This window comes from Monodelphis domestica, chromosome 8, assembly GCF_027887165.1.
Source record: "Monodelphis domestica isolate mMonDom1 chromosome 8, mMonDom1.pri, whole genome shotgun sequence".
Taxonomy (NCBI): domain Eukaryota; kingdom Metazoa; phylum Chordata; class Mammalia; order Didelphimorphia; family Didelphidae; genus Monodelphis; species Monodelphis domestica.
The window spans coordinates 83,453,131-83,472,231 of NC_077234.1; the positions used below are offsets into that span (position 1 = coordinate 83,453,131).

General features: G+C 35.8%; 1 protein-coding gene across 10 annotated transcripts in view; it reads right to left on the bottom strand.

Annotated features, from left to right (window-relative positions):
* The window catches only part of PIKFYVE (phosphoinositide kinase, FYVE-type zinc finger containing), a 137,664-nt gene that overhangs the window by 72,304 nt on the left and 46,259 nt on the right, over nucleotides 1–19,101 (bottom strand). For 7 of the 10 annotated variants that reach the window (XM_056806989.1, XM_056806988.1, XM_007501828.3 and 4 more), the window contains 7 exons: nucleotides 18,820–18,967; nucleotides 18,117–18,284; nucleotides 12,046–12,105; nucleotides 10,521–10,650; nucleotides 9,764–9,944; nucleotides 8,383–8,457; nucleotides 589–696 (listed from right to left, as the gene is read on the bottom strand). In XM_056806989.1, coding sequence (XP_056662967.1) covers nucleotides 589–696; nucleotides 8,383–8,457; nucleotides 9,764–9,944; nucleotides 10,521–10,650; nucleotides 12,046–12,105; nucleotides 18,117–18,284; nucleotides 18,820–18,967 — 870 coding nt within the window. The remainder of the gene's footprint in view (nucleotides 1–588; nucleotides 697–8,382; nucleotides 8,458–9,763; nucleotides 9,945–10,520; nucleotides 10,651–12,045; nucleotides 12,106–18,116; nucleotides 18,285–18,819; nucleotides 18,968–19,101) is intronic. The other 3 variants (XM_056806990.1, XM_007501829.3, XM_056806992.1) reach the window with 1 other exon arrangement.

The following is a 19,101-nucleotide window of genomic DNA, read 5'->3' on the forward strand; positions in this document are numbered from 1 at the left end:
CCTCCTACTAATTTTTTTCTCAAATATTACAATTCCCAAGTATCATCTGTTAACTATTATCATAACTATATTCTATCAGTGGGGAATCTGACAAATTAGACAAAACCACATAGCAATTAAAAAAACTACTAGGGAAAAGAAACCAGGAATCTTGAATTCCACTTCTTTGGAAACATGCTGTTTGGTTATATTCATTTCAAAACAACTTGAGGAAAAATTTCTATAAAAATAATTCATAATAAACTTTACAATAAACTACAGTCTTTGTCTCACTTGCCAGTTATTATAACTGAAATGACTAAGATAACTGACAGGGCAGCTAGGAGACACATGAATATTACACTGAGCCTGGAGTCAGGAAGATATGAGCTCAAATCCAGCCTCAGACACTTACTACCTATGTAGGCACTTAACCTTGCTTGATCCCAATTTCATATTTGTAAAACAAGCAGAAGGAATGGAAAACTATTCCAATACCATTCAAATGAAATCATGAAGAGTCGGACACAACTATAATGACCAAACAACAAAAAAATAAAATAAAATGATAACTTTTGCCCTACATGTACCTCTGTAAGAAATTCTAACCTGTAGAACAATTGGATCAATGCATGTAAATTTGGTTTCTTCTCTGTAAAGATACTCAATGGAACACTTCAATAAAAGGATCTTGGGATTTTTAATACAAGAATTCATCTAGGAAGGAAAACAAAACAGAAAATTAATCATTTGAAGCATTTAAATGCTTGCATGGATAATACAATGTTTTTCAATTTTACTCTGATTGTGTAGGCTCTGTACAAAACATTATTCTCTTATAATAAGTCTGCTAATTATTAAATCTTCTATACTTATAAAGAACATGATACTAAGTATTATAATATTCTCATGGTAATTTCATTTTGCCTTGGAAGTAATTCCACAGACTGAATACTCCTAGGGCACCGAAATTCAATCTGAACAACAGGACAGAAGTGGGGAACCCTCCTTCTGGACTCAAATCAAAAGGTACGCCCCCCCCCCAAAAGCCGGAATCCGAGAATACTCAGGGCTAAGGGGAAGGCAGAGCGAAGGTCCCAGGACCCCTCCCCCACAACCCAGAGGGCTGAGCCCCCAGCAGCAGCGGGAACCTCTGAGCGGGCAAAGGTGCTGGTTTGCAGGGTCTACCTTAGGAGCAGCAGGGCACCGGGCTCCGAGCATCCAGCTTGGACAGCTGGGAGGAAGCCAGGGAGAAATGGGCCTTAGCTGGATCCCTCCATCAGGCTCCAGTCTCACCCTTGCCTCGAGCACATCCAGACCAATCCAGTTGAACTAATCCCATCAGAAATCCTCAGAGTTTAGGGAGGCGGGTAAAGGCACTTGCGGACAGCAGAGAAGCAGCTGGAGAGAACTGGAGAGAGCCTGGGCAGCCCAGCCTTCCAGGAGTTTTCAGAGCCTCAGTGCTTCATACCACATACAGCCCAACCCAATTGAACTCAATCCAATCAAAAGCCTCCAGAGGACAGGGAAGCTAACATTCCTCCCCTAGAGACTGTACCAAGAGATCTGACAAAGCTCCAAGAGGGGAGACTGACAGCCCCAAAACCAAAACAAAATGAGAAGAGCAAGAGCACAACCAAATACGGGGAGCAAAGAAGGGATAAACTCGAGCAAACAACAGAAAAAGAAGAAAGAAATTACAATAGACAGCTTCTGCACAGGTAATGAACAAAGAGCGAATGAAACAGGGGGAGGACCCAGCAAAGAAAAAATCAGAAACCCCAGCGAATTGGATACAGGCTTTGGAAGAACTCAAAAAGCAATTCAAAACACAATTAAGACAGGCTGAAGACAATTGGGAAAACAACTTAAAAACTAAGATAAGTCATCTGGAAACAGAAAATAGTGTCTTGAAAGCCAAAATCAACCAGCTGGAAAATGACGCAAAGGAGATGAAAGATGAGGTGAAGAAGATGAAAGATGACCTCCAAAGAAAATCCGACCAAAAGGAAAAGGACGACCAAAAAACTAAGGATAAAATCCAGTCTTTAAGAACCAGAATACAACAACTTGAATCAAGCGACCTCACAAGGCAGCAAGACACTATAAAACAAAACCAAAAGAATGAAAAAATTGAGGAAAATATGAAGCATCTATTCACAAAACCTCTGTTTAGAAAACTGTTCAAGGAGAGACAATTTAAGAATTATTGGCCTACCAGAAGACCAAGACAAAAGAAAAAGCCTGGACATTATATTACAGGAAATTATTAAAGAAAACTGCCCCGAAATCCTTGAACAAGAGGGAAAAGTGGAGATTGATAGAATCCACAGATCACCTCCTGTACTTAATCCCCAACTGATAACACCCAGGAATGTTATAGCCAAATTCAAGAACTATCAGACCAAAGAAAAGATATTACAAACTGCCAAGAAGAAGTCATTCAGATACCAAGGAACCACAGTGAGGATAACTCAGGATCTGGCTGCATCCACACTGAAAAAAAGAAAGGCATGGAATACGATATTCCAGAAAGCAAGGGAACTAGGTCTACAACCAAGAATCAACTACCCAGCAAAACTGACTATATTCTTACAGGGGAAAGTATGGTCATTCAACAAAATAGAAGAATTTCAAGAATTCTTAAAGACCAGACCTGAACAGAAAATTTGATGTCCAAGCACAGAACTCAAGAGAATCATCAAAAGGTAATTAAAAAAAGAGGGGAAAAAAGAAAAACAAAAAAAAATTTTTTAAGACACTCAATAAGTTAAAATGATATGTATCCCTATAAGAAAAGAGGCCATTGGTAACTCTTAAAAACTTGTTATTACCTGGGCAGCAAAAAGAAGTATACTTAGAGGGAACAGCAACAAACTGTATAGAATGAAAGGACAAGACATAAATAAGTATATAGATATATGCATGCAAAAATACATACGCATGAGTATGCATATATATATATATACATATATATATATATATATATATAACTAGAGCTTAAAATAGGTTAATATTAAAAGAAATGGGAAAAGAAACAAATGGGGGTAAATTTATATATCATAAAGAAGCTCATGGTGGGAGGGGGAAGAACATCAATACACTGGAAGGGTAAAGAGGTCAGAGACAGGAAATACTCAACTTTTACGTGCTTTGAAAGTGACTCAAAGAGGGAAAAACAATCCAATCCATTGGGGGCAGAGAATAGATTTGCACCCTATAGGGGAATAGAAGGGTAGCAAACGGTCTAGTGGGGAGGGAAGCATTACAAGAGAGGGAGGGAGCGGGGGGTTAATTTTAGAAAGACTACAGGGAAAATAAGGGGGGGTGATAAATAGGGTGGGGGGATAGAAAGGGAAGTAAAATAAGGGTGGGAACAAGGGGGACTGTTCAAAAGCAAACATTGGTGTAGAAGGAAATAGTGAAAGAAGAAAAGGCAGGTAAAGGAGCAGAAATCAAAATGCTGGGAAATACACAGCTAGTAATCATAACTCTGAATGTGAATGGAATGAACTTACCCATAAAACGCAAGCGAATAGCAGAGTGGATTAGAGTCCAAAACCCTACCATATGCTGTCTACAAGAAACACATATGAGAAAGGTAGATATACATAGGGTGAAAGTAAGAGGGTGGAGCCAAATCTATTGGGCATCAACTGACAAAAAGAAGGCAGGAATCGCAATCATGATATCTGACAAAGCCAAAGTAAAAACAAATCTAGTTAAAAGAGATAGGGAAGGTAATTACATCCTGATAAAAGGCAGTATAGACAGTGAGGAAATATCTGTACTCAACATGTATGCCCCAAATGGCATAGCATCCAAGTTTCTAAAGGAGAAACTAGAGGAACTCAAAGACGAAATAAATAGAAAAACTATACTAGTGGGAGATCTGAACCTTCCTCTATCCGAACTAGATAAATCAAACCAAAAAATAAATAAGAAAGAGGTAAGAGAAGTGAATGAAATCTTAGAAAAATTAGAGTTAGTAGACATGTGGAGAAAAATAAATAGGGACAAAAAGGAATACACCTTCTTTTCAGCAGCACATGGTACATTCACAAAAACTGACCATGTATTAGGGCATAAAAACATTGCATACAAGTGCAAAAGAGCAAAATTAATAAATGCAACTTTCTCAGATCACAATGCAATGAAAATAATAATTAGTAAGGGAACATGGAGAGGTAAATCGAAAATTAATTGGAAATTAAACAATATGATTCTCCAAAACCAGTTAGTTAAAGAACAAATCATAGAAACAATTAATAACTTCATTGAAGAAAATGACAATGATGAGACATCCTTTCAAAACCTATGGGATGCAGCCAAAGCAGTACTCAGGGGGAAATTTATATCCTTGAGTTCCTATATTAACAAATTAAAAAGGGCAGAGGTCAATTAATTGGGCATGCAAATTAAAAAATTAGAAAGTGAACAAATTAAAAACCTCAGATGAAGATTAAATTAGAGATCCTAAAACTCAAAGGAGAAATTAATAAAATTGAAAGTCAAAGCACTATTGATTTAATAAATAAGACTAGAAGCTGGGACTTTGAAAAAACAAATAAAATAGACAAAGTACTAGTCAAATTAAAAAAAGGAAAGAAATAAACCAAATTGACAGTATCCAAGATGAAAAAGGAGACCTCACCTCTAATGAAGAGGAAATTAAGGCAATCATTAAAAACTACTATGCCCAATTATATGGCAATAAATATGGCAATCTAGGTGATATGGATGAATACTTACAAAAATAAATTGCCTAGACTAAAAGAGGAAGAAATAAATTACCTTAACAACCCCATTTCAGAAAAAGAAATTGAACAAGCCATCAAAGAACTCCCTAAGAAAAAATCCCCAGGTTCAGATGGATTCACAAATGAATTCTATCAAACATTCAAAGAATAATGAATCCCAATATTAAACAAACTATTTGACAGAACAGGCCAAGAAGGAGTTCTACCAAATTCATTCTACGACACAAACATGGTACTGATCCCAAAGCCAGGCAGGTCAAAAACAGAGAAAGAAAACTACAGACCAATCTCCCTAATGAATATAGACACAAAAATCCTAAATAGGATACTAGCAAAAAGACTCCAGCAAGTCATCACGAGGGTCATCCACTATGACCAGGCAGGATTCATACCAGGAATGCAAGGATGGTTCAATATTAGGACAACCATCCACATAATTGACCATATTAACAAGCAAACTGACAAAAATCACATGATTATCTCAATAGATGCAGAAAAAGCCTTTGATAAAATACAACACCCATTCCTATTGAAAACACTAGAAAGTATAGGGATAGAAGGGCCTTTCCTAAAAATAATAAACAGTATATATCTAAAACCATCAGCAAACATCATCTGCAATGCGGATAAACCAGAATCCTTTCCAATAAAATCAGGCGTAAAACAAGGATGCCCATTATCACCTCTATTATTTAACATTGTACTAGAAACACTAGCAGTAGCAATTAGAGAAGAAAAAGAAATTGAAGGGATTAAAATTGGCAATGAGGAGACCAAGCTATCACTCTTTGCGGATGATATGATGGTATACTTAAGGAATCCTAGAGAATCAACCAAAAAGCTAATCGAAATAATCAACAACTTTAGCAAAGTTGCAGGATACAAAATAAACACGCATAAGTCATCAGCATTTCTATATATCTCTAACCCATTTCAGCAGCAAGAATTAGAAAGCGAAATACCATTCAAAATCACCCTAGACAATATAAAATACTTGGGAATCTATCTGCTGATACAAACACAGGAACTATATGAACACAACTACAAAACACTTTCCACACAGCTAAAACTAGATCTAAACAATTGGAAAAACATTGATTGCTCATGGGTGGGATGAGCTAACATAATAAAAATGATAATCCTACCCAAATTAATTTACTTATTTAGTGCCATACCCATTGAACTACCAAAAAACTTCTTTACTGAATTAGAAAAAACGATAACTAAGTTCATTTGGAAGAACAAAAGATCAAGGATATCCAGGGAAATAATGAAAAAAAATGCAAAGGAAGGAGGGCTTGCAGTCCCAGATCTCAAACTCTACTATAAAGCAGTGGTTATCAAAGCAATTTGGTACTGGCGAAGAGATAGAAAGGAGGATCAGTGGAATAGACTTGGCGTAAATGATCTCAGCAAGACAGTTTATGACAAACCGAAAGACCCCAGCTTTTGGGACAAAAATCTATTATTTGATAAAAACTGCTGGGAAAATTGGAAGACAGTGTGGGAGAGATTAGGTTTGGATCAACACCTCACACCCTACACCAAGATAAATTCAGAATGGGTGAATGACTTGAACATAAAGAAGGAAACTATAAGTAAATTAGGTGAACACAGAATAGTATACCTGTTAGACCTTAGGGAAGGGAAAGATTTTTAAACCAAGCAAGACTTAGAAAGAGTCACAAAATGTAAAATAAATAATTTTGACTATATCAAATTTAAAAGTTTTTGTACAAACAAAACCAATGTAACTAAAATCAGAAGGGTAGCAACAAATTGGGAAACAATCTTCATAAAAACCTCTGACAAAGGTTTAATTAATCAAATTTACAAAGAGCTACATCAATTGTACAAAAAATCAAGCCATTCTCCAATTGATAAATGGGCAAGGGATATGAACAGGCAGTTCTCAGCCAAAGAAATCAAAACTATTAATAAGCACTTGAAAAAGTGTTCTACATCTCTTATAATCAGAGAGATGCAAATCAAAACAACTCTGAGGTATCACCTCACACCTAGCAGATTGGCTAACATAACAGCTATGGAAAGTAATGAATGCTGGAGGGGATGCGGCAAAGTAGGGACACTAATTCATTGCCAGTGGAGTTGTGAATTAATCCAACCATTCTGGAGGGCAATTTGGAACTATGCCCAAGGGGCGATAAAAGACTGTCTGCCCTTTAATCCAGCCATAGCACTGCTGGGTTTGTACCCCAAAGAGATAATAAGGAAAAAGACATGTACAAGAATATTTATAGCTGCACTCTTTGTGGTGGCCAAAAATTGGAAAATGAGGGGATGCCCTTCAATTGGGGAATGGCTAAACAAATTGTGGTATATGTTGGTGATGGAATACTATTGTGCTAAAAGGAATAATAAAGTGGAGGAATTCCATGGAGACTGGAACAACCTCCAGGAAGTGATGCAGAGCAAAAGGAGCAGAACCAGGAAAACATTGTACACAGAGATTGATACACTGTGGTACAATAGAAGGTAATGGACTTCTCCATTAGTGGCAATGCAGTGATCCTGAACAATCTGCAGGGATCTAAAAAACACTATCCACAAGCAGAAGATAAACTGTGGGAGTAAAAATACCGATGAAAAGCAACTGCTTGACTACAGGGGTGGAGGGGATATGACTGAGGAGAGACTCCAAATGAACACTCTAATGCAAATACCAACAACATGGAAATGGGTTTGAATCAAGAACACATGTGATACCCAGTGGAATCGTGTGTCGGCTATGGGAGAGGTGGTGGGAGGGTGGGAAGGGAAGAAAAGAAAATGATCTTTGTTTCCAATGAATAATGTTTGGAAATGACCAAATAAAAAAAAATTTAAAAAAAAAAGAATGAAGGGATAGATAGATGGATAGATAGATAGATAGATAGATAAATCAAGATATATTCTAAAAGTTGTACTATTCCTAGACCTTAAAGAAATATTCTTTTATATTTTCTTTCAATTTTCAGTCATAAATGAACATTTCAGTTAAATGTCACCTTACTACAAGTTAAAAAGAAAAAATTTAAATAGTTTTTAAACATTTCTAGCATAATGAGTTTTGAGCATTTATTACACTAACAAGCATAGGAAGAAAAGATGAAACCTCTGAGTGCTTCCTTGAAACAAAGTTTCATATAACACAACTATGGATTAATGGGAAACTACTGCTCAAATTCAAAGAACAGTTAGCAAATTCATGAGTGAGCAATTACCTGGCTTTATCCTTCCATAGGGGATGTGAAATTTTTAGCTTAGGTGAACCATAAATGTAAAAAACTGAGTTTGCATCTCTGTCCTCAAATATGTGATTTATGAAATTCAGACACCTTTATAAGTATGCTAAACTCAATTCAATAGTAAATTATGATTTTAATAAAGCAGATTGTTCTTTTTTATATACATATAAATTATTCTTCTTAAAAGAAACAAAAATCCTAACAAAGACAGGCGTGAATACAGGGTCAGAGTTTCTGAATTTGTTAATCATTCATCCTACTAGAACTGGGCAGTTTTTTGTTTTAACAGATGTGAAGTTTTTCAGCTAACAAATACCTGAAAAAACTGGTCAGTATTATCATTAGTTAATGATTTTTAAAATTACTTCCTAAATTTTCTGCTAGGGTTACAATACCTTTTTATGTGCAATATTCTTGGTACACACAAAGCCATTGACAACCATAGAATCAAACTTCTTTCCACCTGGAATCTAATAAATAGTAAGAATTGTCATTTTTTAAAGAAGCAAAATATTTTCTATTTCAGTCAGATATAACAGATATTATAGAGATTACTTTCTTTTGTGCTTTAAATTTTACTGTATGAATAAAAAAGAAAAACACCTCCTATAATGCAAATCTTTCAAATTAAATGACTAAGGGCATTATTAGAATGTATGAAAATGAGATTAACTCCACCCTACTTATTCTTTAGATTTTTAGCCACCAGGAAAGTATACACCCCCACTTAAGGATTAAGGTGTGGAGGGGGAAGATCTATGACCCACGTGTGCTAGCAAGTGACAAATCAGAAACAACTGACTACACCTTGGGCAGTCCAAAGTCAAGTTTAAGCCACCATTCATGTATGTAAAGGTGGAAGGAAGGCACAGGAAGTGATGCAAAGAATGGCCTTTAAATTTGGTAGCCACTTCCTGTGAGGTCTTCATCTTTGAACTTGACCTTGGAGGAGCTCAGGTGTGAGATCTCAGACTGCTTCCCTTTGGACTGACAAGTGGTGAGTGAAAGACTGACTCCCTTTCCTTGGCTTTCTGGAGACACTAGCCTCTGGAGAGGCCCCTCATCTTGGAGGAGGCCTCATGGCTGGAATTCTTGTTAAATTAATCCTCTTGCCCCCCCCCCCCCCTTGCTGGGGCCTCTAAATCCCTGCCTGGTTCAAACTAGGTTAGAGCACACACACATATATATTTCCTTACCTTCTTCTCTCTATTTGTAAATAAACTACCATAAAAGCCATTCTGACTTGAGTAAATTTATTGGTATTTAGTAATTAAATTCCTGGCAACCAAACTCAAATATTCAGTCCAACCATAATTTTTACCCCTTACAAATGGCTCTCTCATTTTACTACTTTTAATCAGTGAAGAATTAGGGACACTTTGGAACTCAGGAACCAATCAAATAAAACTAACTTTAATATTTTTAAGCACTTTTGTTAAAGGTTTAAATTAAATATCCTGAATCAAAACTAGATTCAACATTATTTATACCAACAGTAATCATGCCACTGCCTTCTATCGCAGTAATGAAAGGATATTTTGGAAGAGGTTTAAGTATGATTGCCAAAGATCCCCCAAATCATCTCTCACCCCTTTCTTTCAGTTCCTCTTCATTTCTGAACCCTGGGCACCATAACATTTCTAGGAACCAGAGCAAAAGCAATGTAAAGTCCCAGTTCCCTTTTTCAGTCTCCCATTCTATTGATACTGTCCTTGTACCTGCAATTCTTACAGTGCCCTCCTAATTATGAAAAAAATGTTAGTCAATAAAGCTCACTTTTTTGATGTGAACAAACTGACGGATATCCATGTCATCATCTCTATTTTTTACATCAGGTCGGACAGTCTGAACCACCTGACAGATCACTGGCACAATGATATCTCTCCAGGATGGTGATAATGAGTCATTATAGAGTAGTTGTTGGAGTAATGCCATCATGTGGTTATGATTAGCTGAACTATAGAAATGGGGGAGAAAAAGGGAAGAGAATTAATGGTAGTTTCTACTTCTATAAGTAACATTTAAGATGCAATAAATAATGTAGAAAGAATAAAGAAAATGTATTATATGAGTTGCTCTAAATCAGTTGATTCTTTTTAAGTACATCAAGTTCTAGGACAGCTAAGTAGCACAGTGGCTAGAGCTCCAGGCCTGGAGCCAGGAAGACCTGGATTCAAAGGTATTTCCTAGCTGTGTGATTCTGGGTAAGTCCCTTAAATCCAAATACCTAGCCCTTACCGCTTTTCTGACTTAGAATCAATTCCAAAACAGAAGGGAAGAGTTTAAAAAAATTAAATACATCAGGTTCTTCTTTATATCACTTGTAGATAAATGGAAGTCTATAGCAAACTTCAAAAAGAAAATTTCTTTTAACTAGTTGGTGAGATACTTCACCATAGGGAATAGCTATCTCAATTACACAATTTTGTGCTATTCTGTTTAAGGAATTTTATGTAATCACCTAAGAGTCTTCATTTAAGACATTTAACAGCTCATTAAAGGAAATGAAAATAAAACTAGCTTATTAACTTACAGTAATCTCTCCATGGCTTGTTTCTCCCCATTTTCTTCCCTCAAGAGATCCAGGTTGCTATGATGCCAACCCAAAGGTGTGAAAAGCAGCTCCTTGGATTTCTCTTCAACCCTTCGGTTAAATAGGGATTCTATAGAAAACAAAATAGTTATTGCTTCATAATTACATCTTTCTTTATGAATTCACATTTTTAGAAACTTTTTTAATGTATGCACCTGAATATTAGGTAAAAAATGATCAAGTACAAAACAAAAACAAAATCAGAAATGAGCTTTTGACAAGTGTCTCCATATAGTAGTTCAAGCCACATTCTTGAAATATTCTTCTGAAAAGCAGATACAATTGTGGATCATGGTCCATGTGACTTTACAGAACTCTTTATTTGTCCAAAAAAAAGCTGAAAAAGAGGAATTCCCTCCTTCTGATGAATTAAAGTTTTGAAGAAAACAGAAATCTAAATGCTGACAAAACTCCATAAGGCAATGGTGTGGGTGTTGAACTTTAAAGAGAGAAAAAAAATCTAATATAAATGCTATAAAATCAAATAACAAAATTTTTTTTTTGCTTAGTCTTTTTAGAAACTAGTGCTTTTAAAAGTTCTTTTTCAATAGTCTGCAACATTTTTGGTAGGTTTAACACAAAGAAAGGAAAAAAATGAGAATTCAAATAGGATAAATAGCTATTAATAAGCCAAGATTTTTCTTTTCTTTTTAAAAAGTATACTCAATCTCTCCCTTGTGGCATGGTTTTGTTATGAAAGACAGAATTATCAAATGATAGTAAAAATGTAATGAAATTCAGTATTAATTCTGGGCATATAAGTAGAGTCAAGTTAGAGGCAAAGGAAAAGTTTCCAAACTATGCCCCATAGGGGGGGAAAAAAAAAACACCTTGTAATATCTGAGATGAGGGGGGTGTCTTTCTACATCTTGATAATTTGGACTTCCAAAAGATTGAAACTATACAGCTAGTATTCTTTGTGCTAGCATGTCCTTTTGCTCTCTTGCCTGAAATCCTTAAGGCTACAAAAAAAAATAAAGAGGTAAGGTAAATTTTAATCTCATGTACAAGATTCCTGGCCCCCAGTTAAAAGGCTTATTATCCCAGCTCCATCCTCTCCATTCATGACCATGAAGTTTACATCTTGGTTAGGGTGAGGTAAGAAGGTAAGGAGGTGGCTGCTTTGGATCTGTACCTCCATATAGCCCAATAAAGTCATTCTTTCAGTACTACTTTCCTCTCTATGACAATATCAAACTGGGTCAAATATGTCCATTGGTTCTAGAGTGGCCAACCCTTGAAAAAGCTTTAATATTAAATTCATCAAAAAAAAAAACCCTATACATCTCAGAATTAGCAAAATAACATTTCTTGATTAAAAGCTTTAAAAAAAAACTATTATTCAAATTAGACTGTCTTTCCCCCAAAACAAATCAAAGCATATACCTAGTACTGTTCTGGAAGCACTTTAAATCATTCTATATACCTGCAAGTAGCTTCCTTTACTTCTCATTCATTAATTTACCTTTAATGAAGGCGTCACTTATTGAGATTTGCTGTCCTCCATTATCAGGAATCAAATACTCTAAATAGCAGGGAGAAAGCAAAGAGAGAAGGAAAAGTGAGAGATGACTAATATGCTGGCACAATTATACATGACACACCCACTCCATATAAAGAAGACATTAGTCATAGAACGTAAGATCCTTTGGGGAGGGACTATTTCACTTTTTGTCTCTCAGACTGAAATATAACGGGCACTTAACGCAGTAAATACTTACTGATTTTGCTGACAGTTTCAATCATTAAAGTTCTTCCCGATGTGAATCAAAACTTTCTACTCTATGAACTTTCATACATGGTCACTAGTTCACTGTCACACAGTCATGAAATCTTCATTCTTAAAGCATAATTTCTAAAACCCTGTTCACTGCTCTCTTCTGAAGATGCTCTACTTCACTGTTGTCAAACTCAAATAGAAGAGAGGGGTCACTAAACTATACACGAGGATCCCTACAGACCAAATTCTGACTTGGAAAACCACATATTAATGTCATCTATGTTTTGTTGTATTTTAATTAATGTTGTTTTTACTCTAACATTCAGAAGTGTTGTCCACCACTGAATTAGGATTGGCATCTCTACTCAACAAAAATCCATGTTAAAATATGCTACATAGAGCTGACCATGATTATCTCCCAGACATGGTCTAATAAAAGCAGAAAGTCTTAAGTCACAAAATCAAAAAGTTTCAGAGTTAGAAAGGCCCTCAAAGGTCATCTAGATTAACCTTTAACAACATCTTTGATAAGTCAACTTAAAGACCAGAAGTGCCAATGTATATAGTTAGGTGGCATAGGTGGCTAAAATACAAGGAACTGGAATCAGGAAGACCTGAGTTCAAATCCAGCCTCAGATATGTCTAACAATATGACCTTTTTTCACTTCAACTTCTGTTTGACTCAATTTTCCTATCTGTAAAATGGAATAATACCATCTATATCCCAGAGTTATGAGGACCAAACTAGATATAAATTGTAAAGCACTTAGCACAATACTTGACACATGGTAAGCACTATTTTGTTAGCTATTGCATTTTTGTTATTTATCCTCTACCTCCCAACTGTAAAGGGTGAATATCATGGTTGAGACTGAAAAAATCTAAATTTAAATGGTCACCAAGGGAAATCCCAAATAATAAAATACCCAAGTCAGCTGCCAAGTTTTTATGGTGATTTAATTACAACAGGAGGAAGAAAATATTAGAGCGAGAGAGAGGGAGAGAAGGTAAAAGAGGGAGAGGAGGAAAGGAGTTTAACTCAGAACCACTGGAGCTCAGGCTGAGCCAAAGTGGGCGTTAAGGCCTTGGAGAGCCAAGGTTGAGAAAGGGGTCAGTCCTTATCACTCATGTGACCAGTCTAAAGGAAAGCTGTCTGCAGGGCTCCTCCAAACTCAAGCTCCAGGACGGAACTGCACTCTAGCCCTCTCCACAGGAAGTCACGAGAACTCCAGAGGCTGTTCTCTACCTCATTTCATGAGTCTCACATGTGCCAATGGTGGCTCAAGCTTGACTTAGGACTGTCCAGAGGTCTGTCCTTTTTTTGCACATGTCTGTTGAAGGCCATCTCCTCAGATAATTAAATCTTGAGTTTAATGCAGACCTTTCAAAATCTTGTTACACTGAGTAGGGTGGAGAATGTGGGTTTCCAAGACCTGATTCTGTTATTCCAAGTATCTCCATTGTTATTGAAGACTGCCCATTCTACTTTTTGATAGGCCTAATTATCTAAGAGTTTTCTTCCTTACATCAGCTTAAATTTCAACTAATGCCCTTTCAACTAATCCTGCCTCAAACCTTTATTAGCTTTTCCCATTGGGCAACCACTTAATATCTCTGCATCAGTTTCCCCATCTGTAAAATAGGGATTACAAAAACAAGTATTTCACAGGAGCACTATAAGAATTAGTGAAAGTATTACATGTAAAGTAAATGTAGCTATAACCATAATTATTATTTTTTAGATCTAAATTGGGAAATTCCCTGTGCATCCATATTGAACTCTTCTGGATAACTTTTTTCCTTCTCCTTTTAATTATTTTTCTTTGTGTTCTCTGAATATCATCCTTGATGGCTTCAAACACTACTGATTTTCCTGTGTACCCTTTGAAATCTGTTATTCCAAAGTCTGGGGAATATGTCTCACTATCCATAACCTTGCTCTCCTCTAACAACAAATTCAAAGACTAAATGGTCAATTCCCTTTAAGAGTCTTATCCTTTCCACACCAAAAAACAGATTCTCCCTGTTGGTAAGAAAGAGTTCCCAGAATAAAATTTTCCCTTGTTGTTTGCTCCACATTTTGGAAGATGAATTATCATTCACTAAGAAAATCAAGGCATTCTTTATTAGCTGTTCATCTTTTGGTAAAAAGCACTTCTAAAAATGCCTGGATAACTCATTCAAGGTCACCTATTCTTCTGTCTAGGTGGTCTATAGTATACACAATGGCGATATCGACTGTTTCTGCTACTATAATCTTTATCCAAATGCTCTCCATTATGGCTCCTCCCTCTGGATCCTGGATTTCTTCATGAGTTTAATATTCTTAATATAAAATGCCACCTGACCCCACTGTCTCCCTTTCCCCTATTCTGTTTCTTTTGAATAAAGAATATCCTTCTGAAGGTTCCAATATTAACCCACAAGACTGAGATCCATGAAGTCAAATTTACCTCCTGGCATTAAGATTTTATAAATTCATCTATCATTTTAGTCCACAGTTAATAAATCAAGAAAACTTGGGGACAGCTAGATGGCTCAGAGGGTTTTGAGCCAAGCTCAGAGACGGGAGGTGCTGGGTTCAAATCTGGCCTCAAACCCTTCCTAGCTGTGACTCTTGGTAAGTCCCCTAACCCTTACCGTTTTTCTGCAAAAGAGGAAAGGGGGGAGAAAGAGGGAGAGAGAGAGAGAGAGAGAGAGAGAGAGAGAGAGAGAGAGAGAGGGAGGGAGGGAGGGGGGAAGGGAGAGAGAGAGAGAGAGAGAGAGAGAGAGAGAGAGAGAGAGAGAGAGAAATAAAAGGAAATCCACCTTCCACTTTCTGACATTGCCTTACTAACCAAATATTTATTTCCCAAAAGTGCTTTTCATTCTTTTGAATCCCTTTCCTTCAATAGAAAATAGTGATGATGAAAATACAATCTATGGTCTTTAATATTCAGAAATTTTTAATATGCTTTCTGGGCTCCTAAATAGCAATATCTTTTGTACTCACCTGAATCACCAGAAATGGGTTAGTAGTCCTCCTTGAAAACTCTTGGAGTTTATCTGCCATGGCTCAGACTTCTCTATTACTATTAACAAGCCAAAAAATAGCTGCCACTGAAGCCCTCGAGTAGGGTAACCAATCATTACTACTCTCCTCTTCTTCTAACCCTTAGAGATGAGCTCACAATTATATGGCTCTATTTTACCATTTCCTGAAAGACAAATAGATGCTGCTTCTTCTGAGCACCTGGGTCCTTATTCAGAAAGAGCCTAACATTTCTTAGTTCCTTCCCTTCTCCAAATAACATTCTTCTACTGTCCAATTTCCTGAAACAAGTCAGTATTCACTTCCACCTCATTAAATTCCTTTTTTTCCTTTATTTTTATACTGATCTTTGTTATCCATCTTTTCTCAAGGACTACTTAAATATCTCTAATACCTTGTTCTAAAAATCTAAAAACTTAAAAACAGTACCCTCCCACAATCCAAGGTTCAGATATTCTATTTTTCAAAAAATAAGTCTCCAAGAGACAACTGGATAATCTAAGCCCCCTATATCAGTACAATATCCTAGTCCTATGAGAATATCACAATTAAGAAAGTATTATACACTATACACATCTTCAGCAATGTTAGAGAAGTCCAATGTAAGCCCCTAGCACCAAATGATATCACTTCCATGTTTTCCATGTTTTCAGTCATGTCTGACTCTTTGTGACTCCCTTTGGAGATTTCCTGGCAAAGATATTGGAGTGGAGTATTTACCATTTCCTTCTCCAACTCATTTTACATTTTACATTTCAGGAAATTGAGGCAAAAAGAGTTGAGTGATTTACCCAAAGTCATACAGCTAGTAAATATATGAATGAAGCTGGATTTGAAATCAGGAAGATGAGTCTTCCTGACTCCAGACCCAGCACTCTATTCACTGTACTACCTAGCAGCCCTCATTTTTTTTTATATTCACCTAAATTCTTTCCAACATGTTTCTACCCTGGGATTTCACTGATACATACACAAAAATATCTTCCAGACACACAGAGCTACTTACCTGCTCTTATTACATATTTTTCTCATAAGCAATACACACTTTCATTCCTTTATTTCAGTTATCTTACTTTGTTTATACCCCTAAGTCTGAAATTTTTGTATTCTTCAGGTTATTTTTTTTCATGTAGATGTATAAAGCTCTAGTGGTTAACAAATATTTTGGATTGTAAGTAGGGAATGGCAACAATATGGAAGACTAATTTATAAACAAAAAAGGAAGGCTGAAATCAATTCCAGTAGAGTTAACAATGAATTTAAAAAAACATTAGTGGTGCATTACCTTGTATAATTGGAATCTGAACTCCAAAACTACAAGTCCCAGCAACCCACTCTCCCTCTCATGTTACGTGCTGAAATAGGCAGGATATAAATTTTGTGTAGCAATGCCTCTCATGCTATCTTCTTGTGATCTCAGACAGCTGTGGATGTGGGCTTTTTGAGAGCCCAGAGAACGTACTCACGTGGGTTTATTTTTGTTAAGATAATTGGATTTTTATACTTCTATTTCCTTTTTATTCCTTCTACTTCAAGTGATTATTAATAAACTTTATAAAATTAATATTTGGAGTGGTGGACATTAATTTAAATCTTACAACTTTAAAATACTAAATGGGCTGACTTCTAAAAGTCAATTTATTTTATTATTTTCAACAGAACTTATTATACTTCAAATAAGTTAATGTTTAATAATATCTAATAGGTTAAATTTCATCATCATTAAGTATTAAGCTTCCAATGTGCAAGAGTAGTATAAGTGTTATATAACCACTTAGATTTAATCCTTTTACTAAATAGCTTCATTTAAAATATGGTCATTTCCATGCTTGGACAAGTAAAACAAAATATTTTCTCCAAAAAAATGATAATTTATGAATTTTCCCCTTCTTAATTTGGGAAGAAAATTTCTTAAAAATAAATGGCAATACCAAAAAAAGCACAAAACAATTTATGTAAACTGATACAAAGAAAAAACAATGTATACAATGACTATAATAATGTAAATAGATTAACAAAAAAGAAAAAAACTAAAAGAATGTTGTGAAATTATAATAACTAAGTTTATTATAAAAAACCTAAGAATACACCTCCCCCTGCTCCTTTAAAGAGATGAGGGTCTATGGGTATAGAATAATGCATGTAATAGCAGACTTTCTTGATAAGTTTCGTTTTCCTGAATTTTTTTCTTTTTACCCACTTTTTATTCTTTATCATAAGAGATGGATCTCAGATAAGATATAGAGATATGGAAGAAAATGTAGATAATAGTAAACAAAAGATATCAATAAAAATATAATTTTGAAAAAATAAAGAATTAATGAACATCTTAAAATATAAGGAAAAATTTCTGCTGTTTTTTAAGAAAACTAATTTGAAGAATTCCACTGGATTTGTCAGGCATTATATTGCAGGTTATTTGTATAAGCCAATAACTCTGAAAAAATTCTAACTATTTTTAATGGAGAAAACAAGAAAAGAATAGAGCAGAACATCCACATTAGAACTGCAAAGAAATACCACCTTGGAAGTTGCACATTATGCTGAAGTAAGAGCTACAGGACAAATCTCCTTTGAAAAGCCATGGGCTTAAACTGGACCGGGGGTGGGGGGTGGGAGGGGGGGGTGTTAACTTAAAAAAACGGAAAAGAGGGGGTGGAAAAAGACCCACACCAAATACCCTCAGTCATAAGGGGAGGAGGGCACAGGAGGAAATATTGAAATGAAATCTCATGGCCAAAGTCTCCATCCTGTGTTCTGATTTCAGATGGTGACTACCTCCTACCTTTTTGGTCAGCAGGGTGAGGGGGCACATGTGGGTACTTGGAGGGCTTCTTGATATGGAAGTTCACGTTGTCCAGCTCCACGTTCAGGCTGATAGAAGCGGCTGAGTCACTGTCCATTGTGGACTGGAAGCTGCTGACTGATGTACGCTTGCTAGGACTGGCAGAATCTTTTAGTATTGGGGAAGGGGAAAGAAATATAGGGAGGAGAGGGGAGTAAAAAAATTGGCATCATCAGGGTATTGGGGAAAGGAGAAAAATTGTTTTTAATATACAAGCCCAATGTGCAATACCAAAATGGATACAGTATTTTCATGTATTTTTGAGGAAACATAGAATATTTCAGCAAAATTTTGAATAAGCTAATTATAAAATCATTTTTAAAAACAAAGAGGAATGAATATTGGAAGTTCTGCAGAAAAAAAGCCAAGACTGGTATCAAAATAAGGAGATGAGCAAGCTTATACTATGTTATTATTAGCACAAAATTATCTTTAAGTTGTTGGAAACTAAAGACTAAGGAAAATATAATATTCTCTGATAACCTGTAAAGATAATAATTCAAGAAAATACTGTATCAACAGCAAGGGCTACTACCAGATGTTTCTATTTAGTTTGATCCACAAAGCCTAGAATTATTCCAGTTAAACAAACCATCCAGGGAATGCTTCTTCAAAAGCAAAAATATTTAAATTTTCAACTCACTTGCTAAGTTCTCTTCTCCTTCTTCAGCAATTTGTTCCGTGTCACTGTCATCAAACTTAATATCTTTAAACCAAGATGGTTCAGAATGTCCCTCTACAGAGTTCACTGAGTCACTGTCTGGAGAAGGTGTTTCAGAAAATTCTGTGCTCTACAAGAATCAAAACAGTTTCCAAACAATTTACTTTCAATGTCAACAATTGTAAAGATGTCTTACGGCATTTCTGCTGCATTCCTAATTAAAGTCATAAAGTTGAGAGAAAATTTTAGATTCAGTTTGAACAA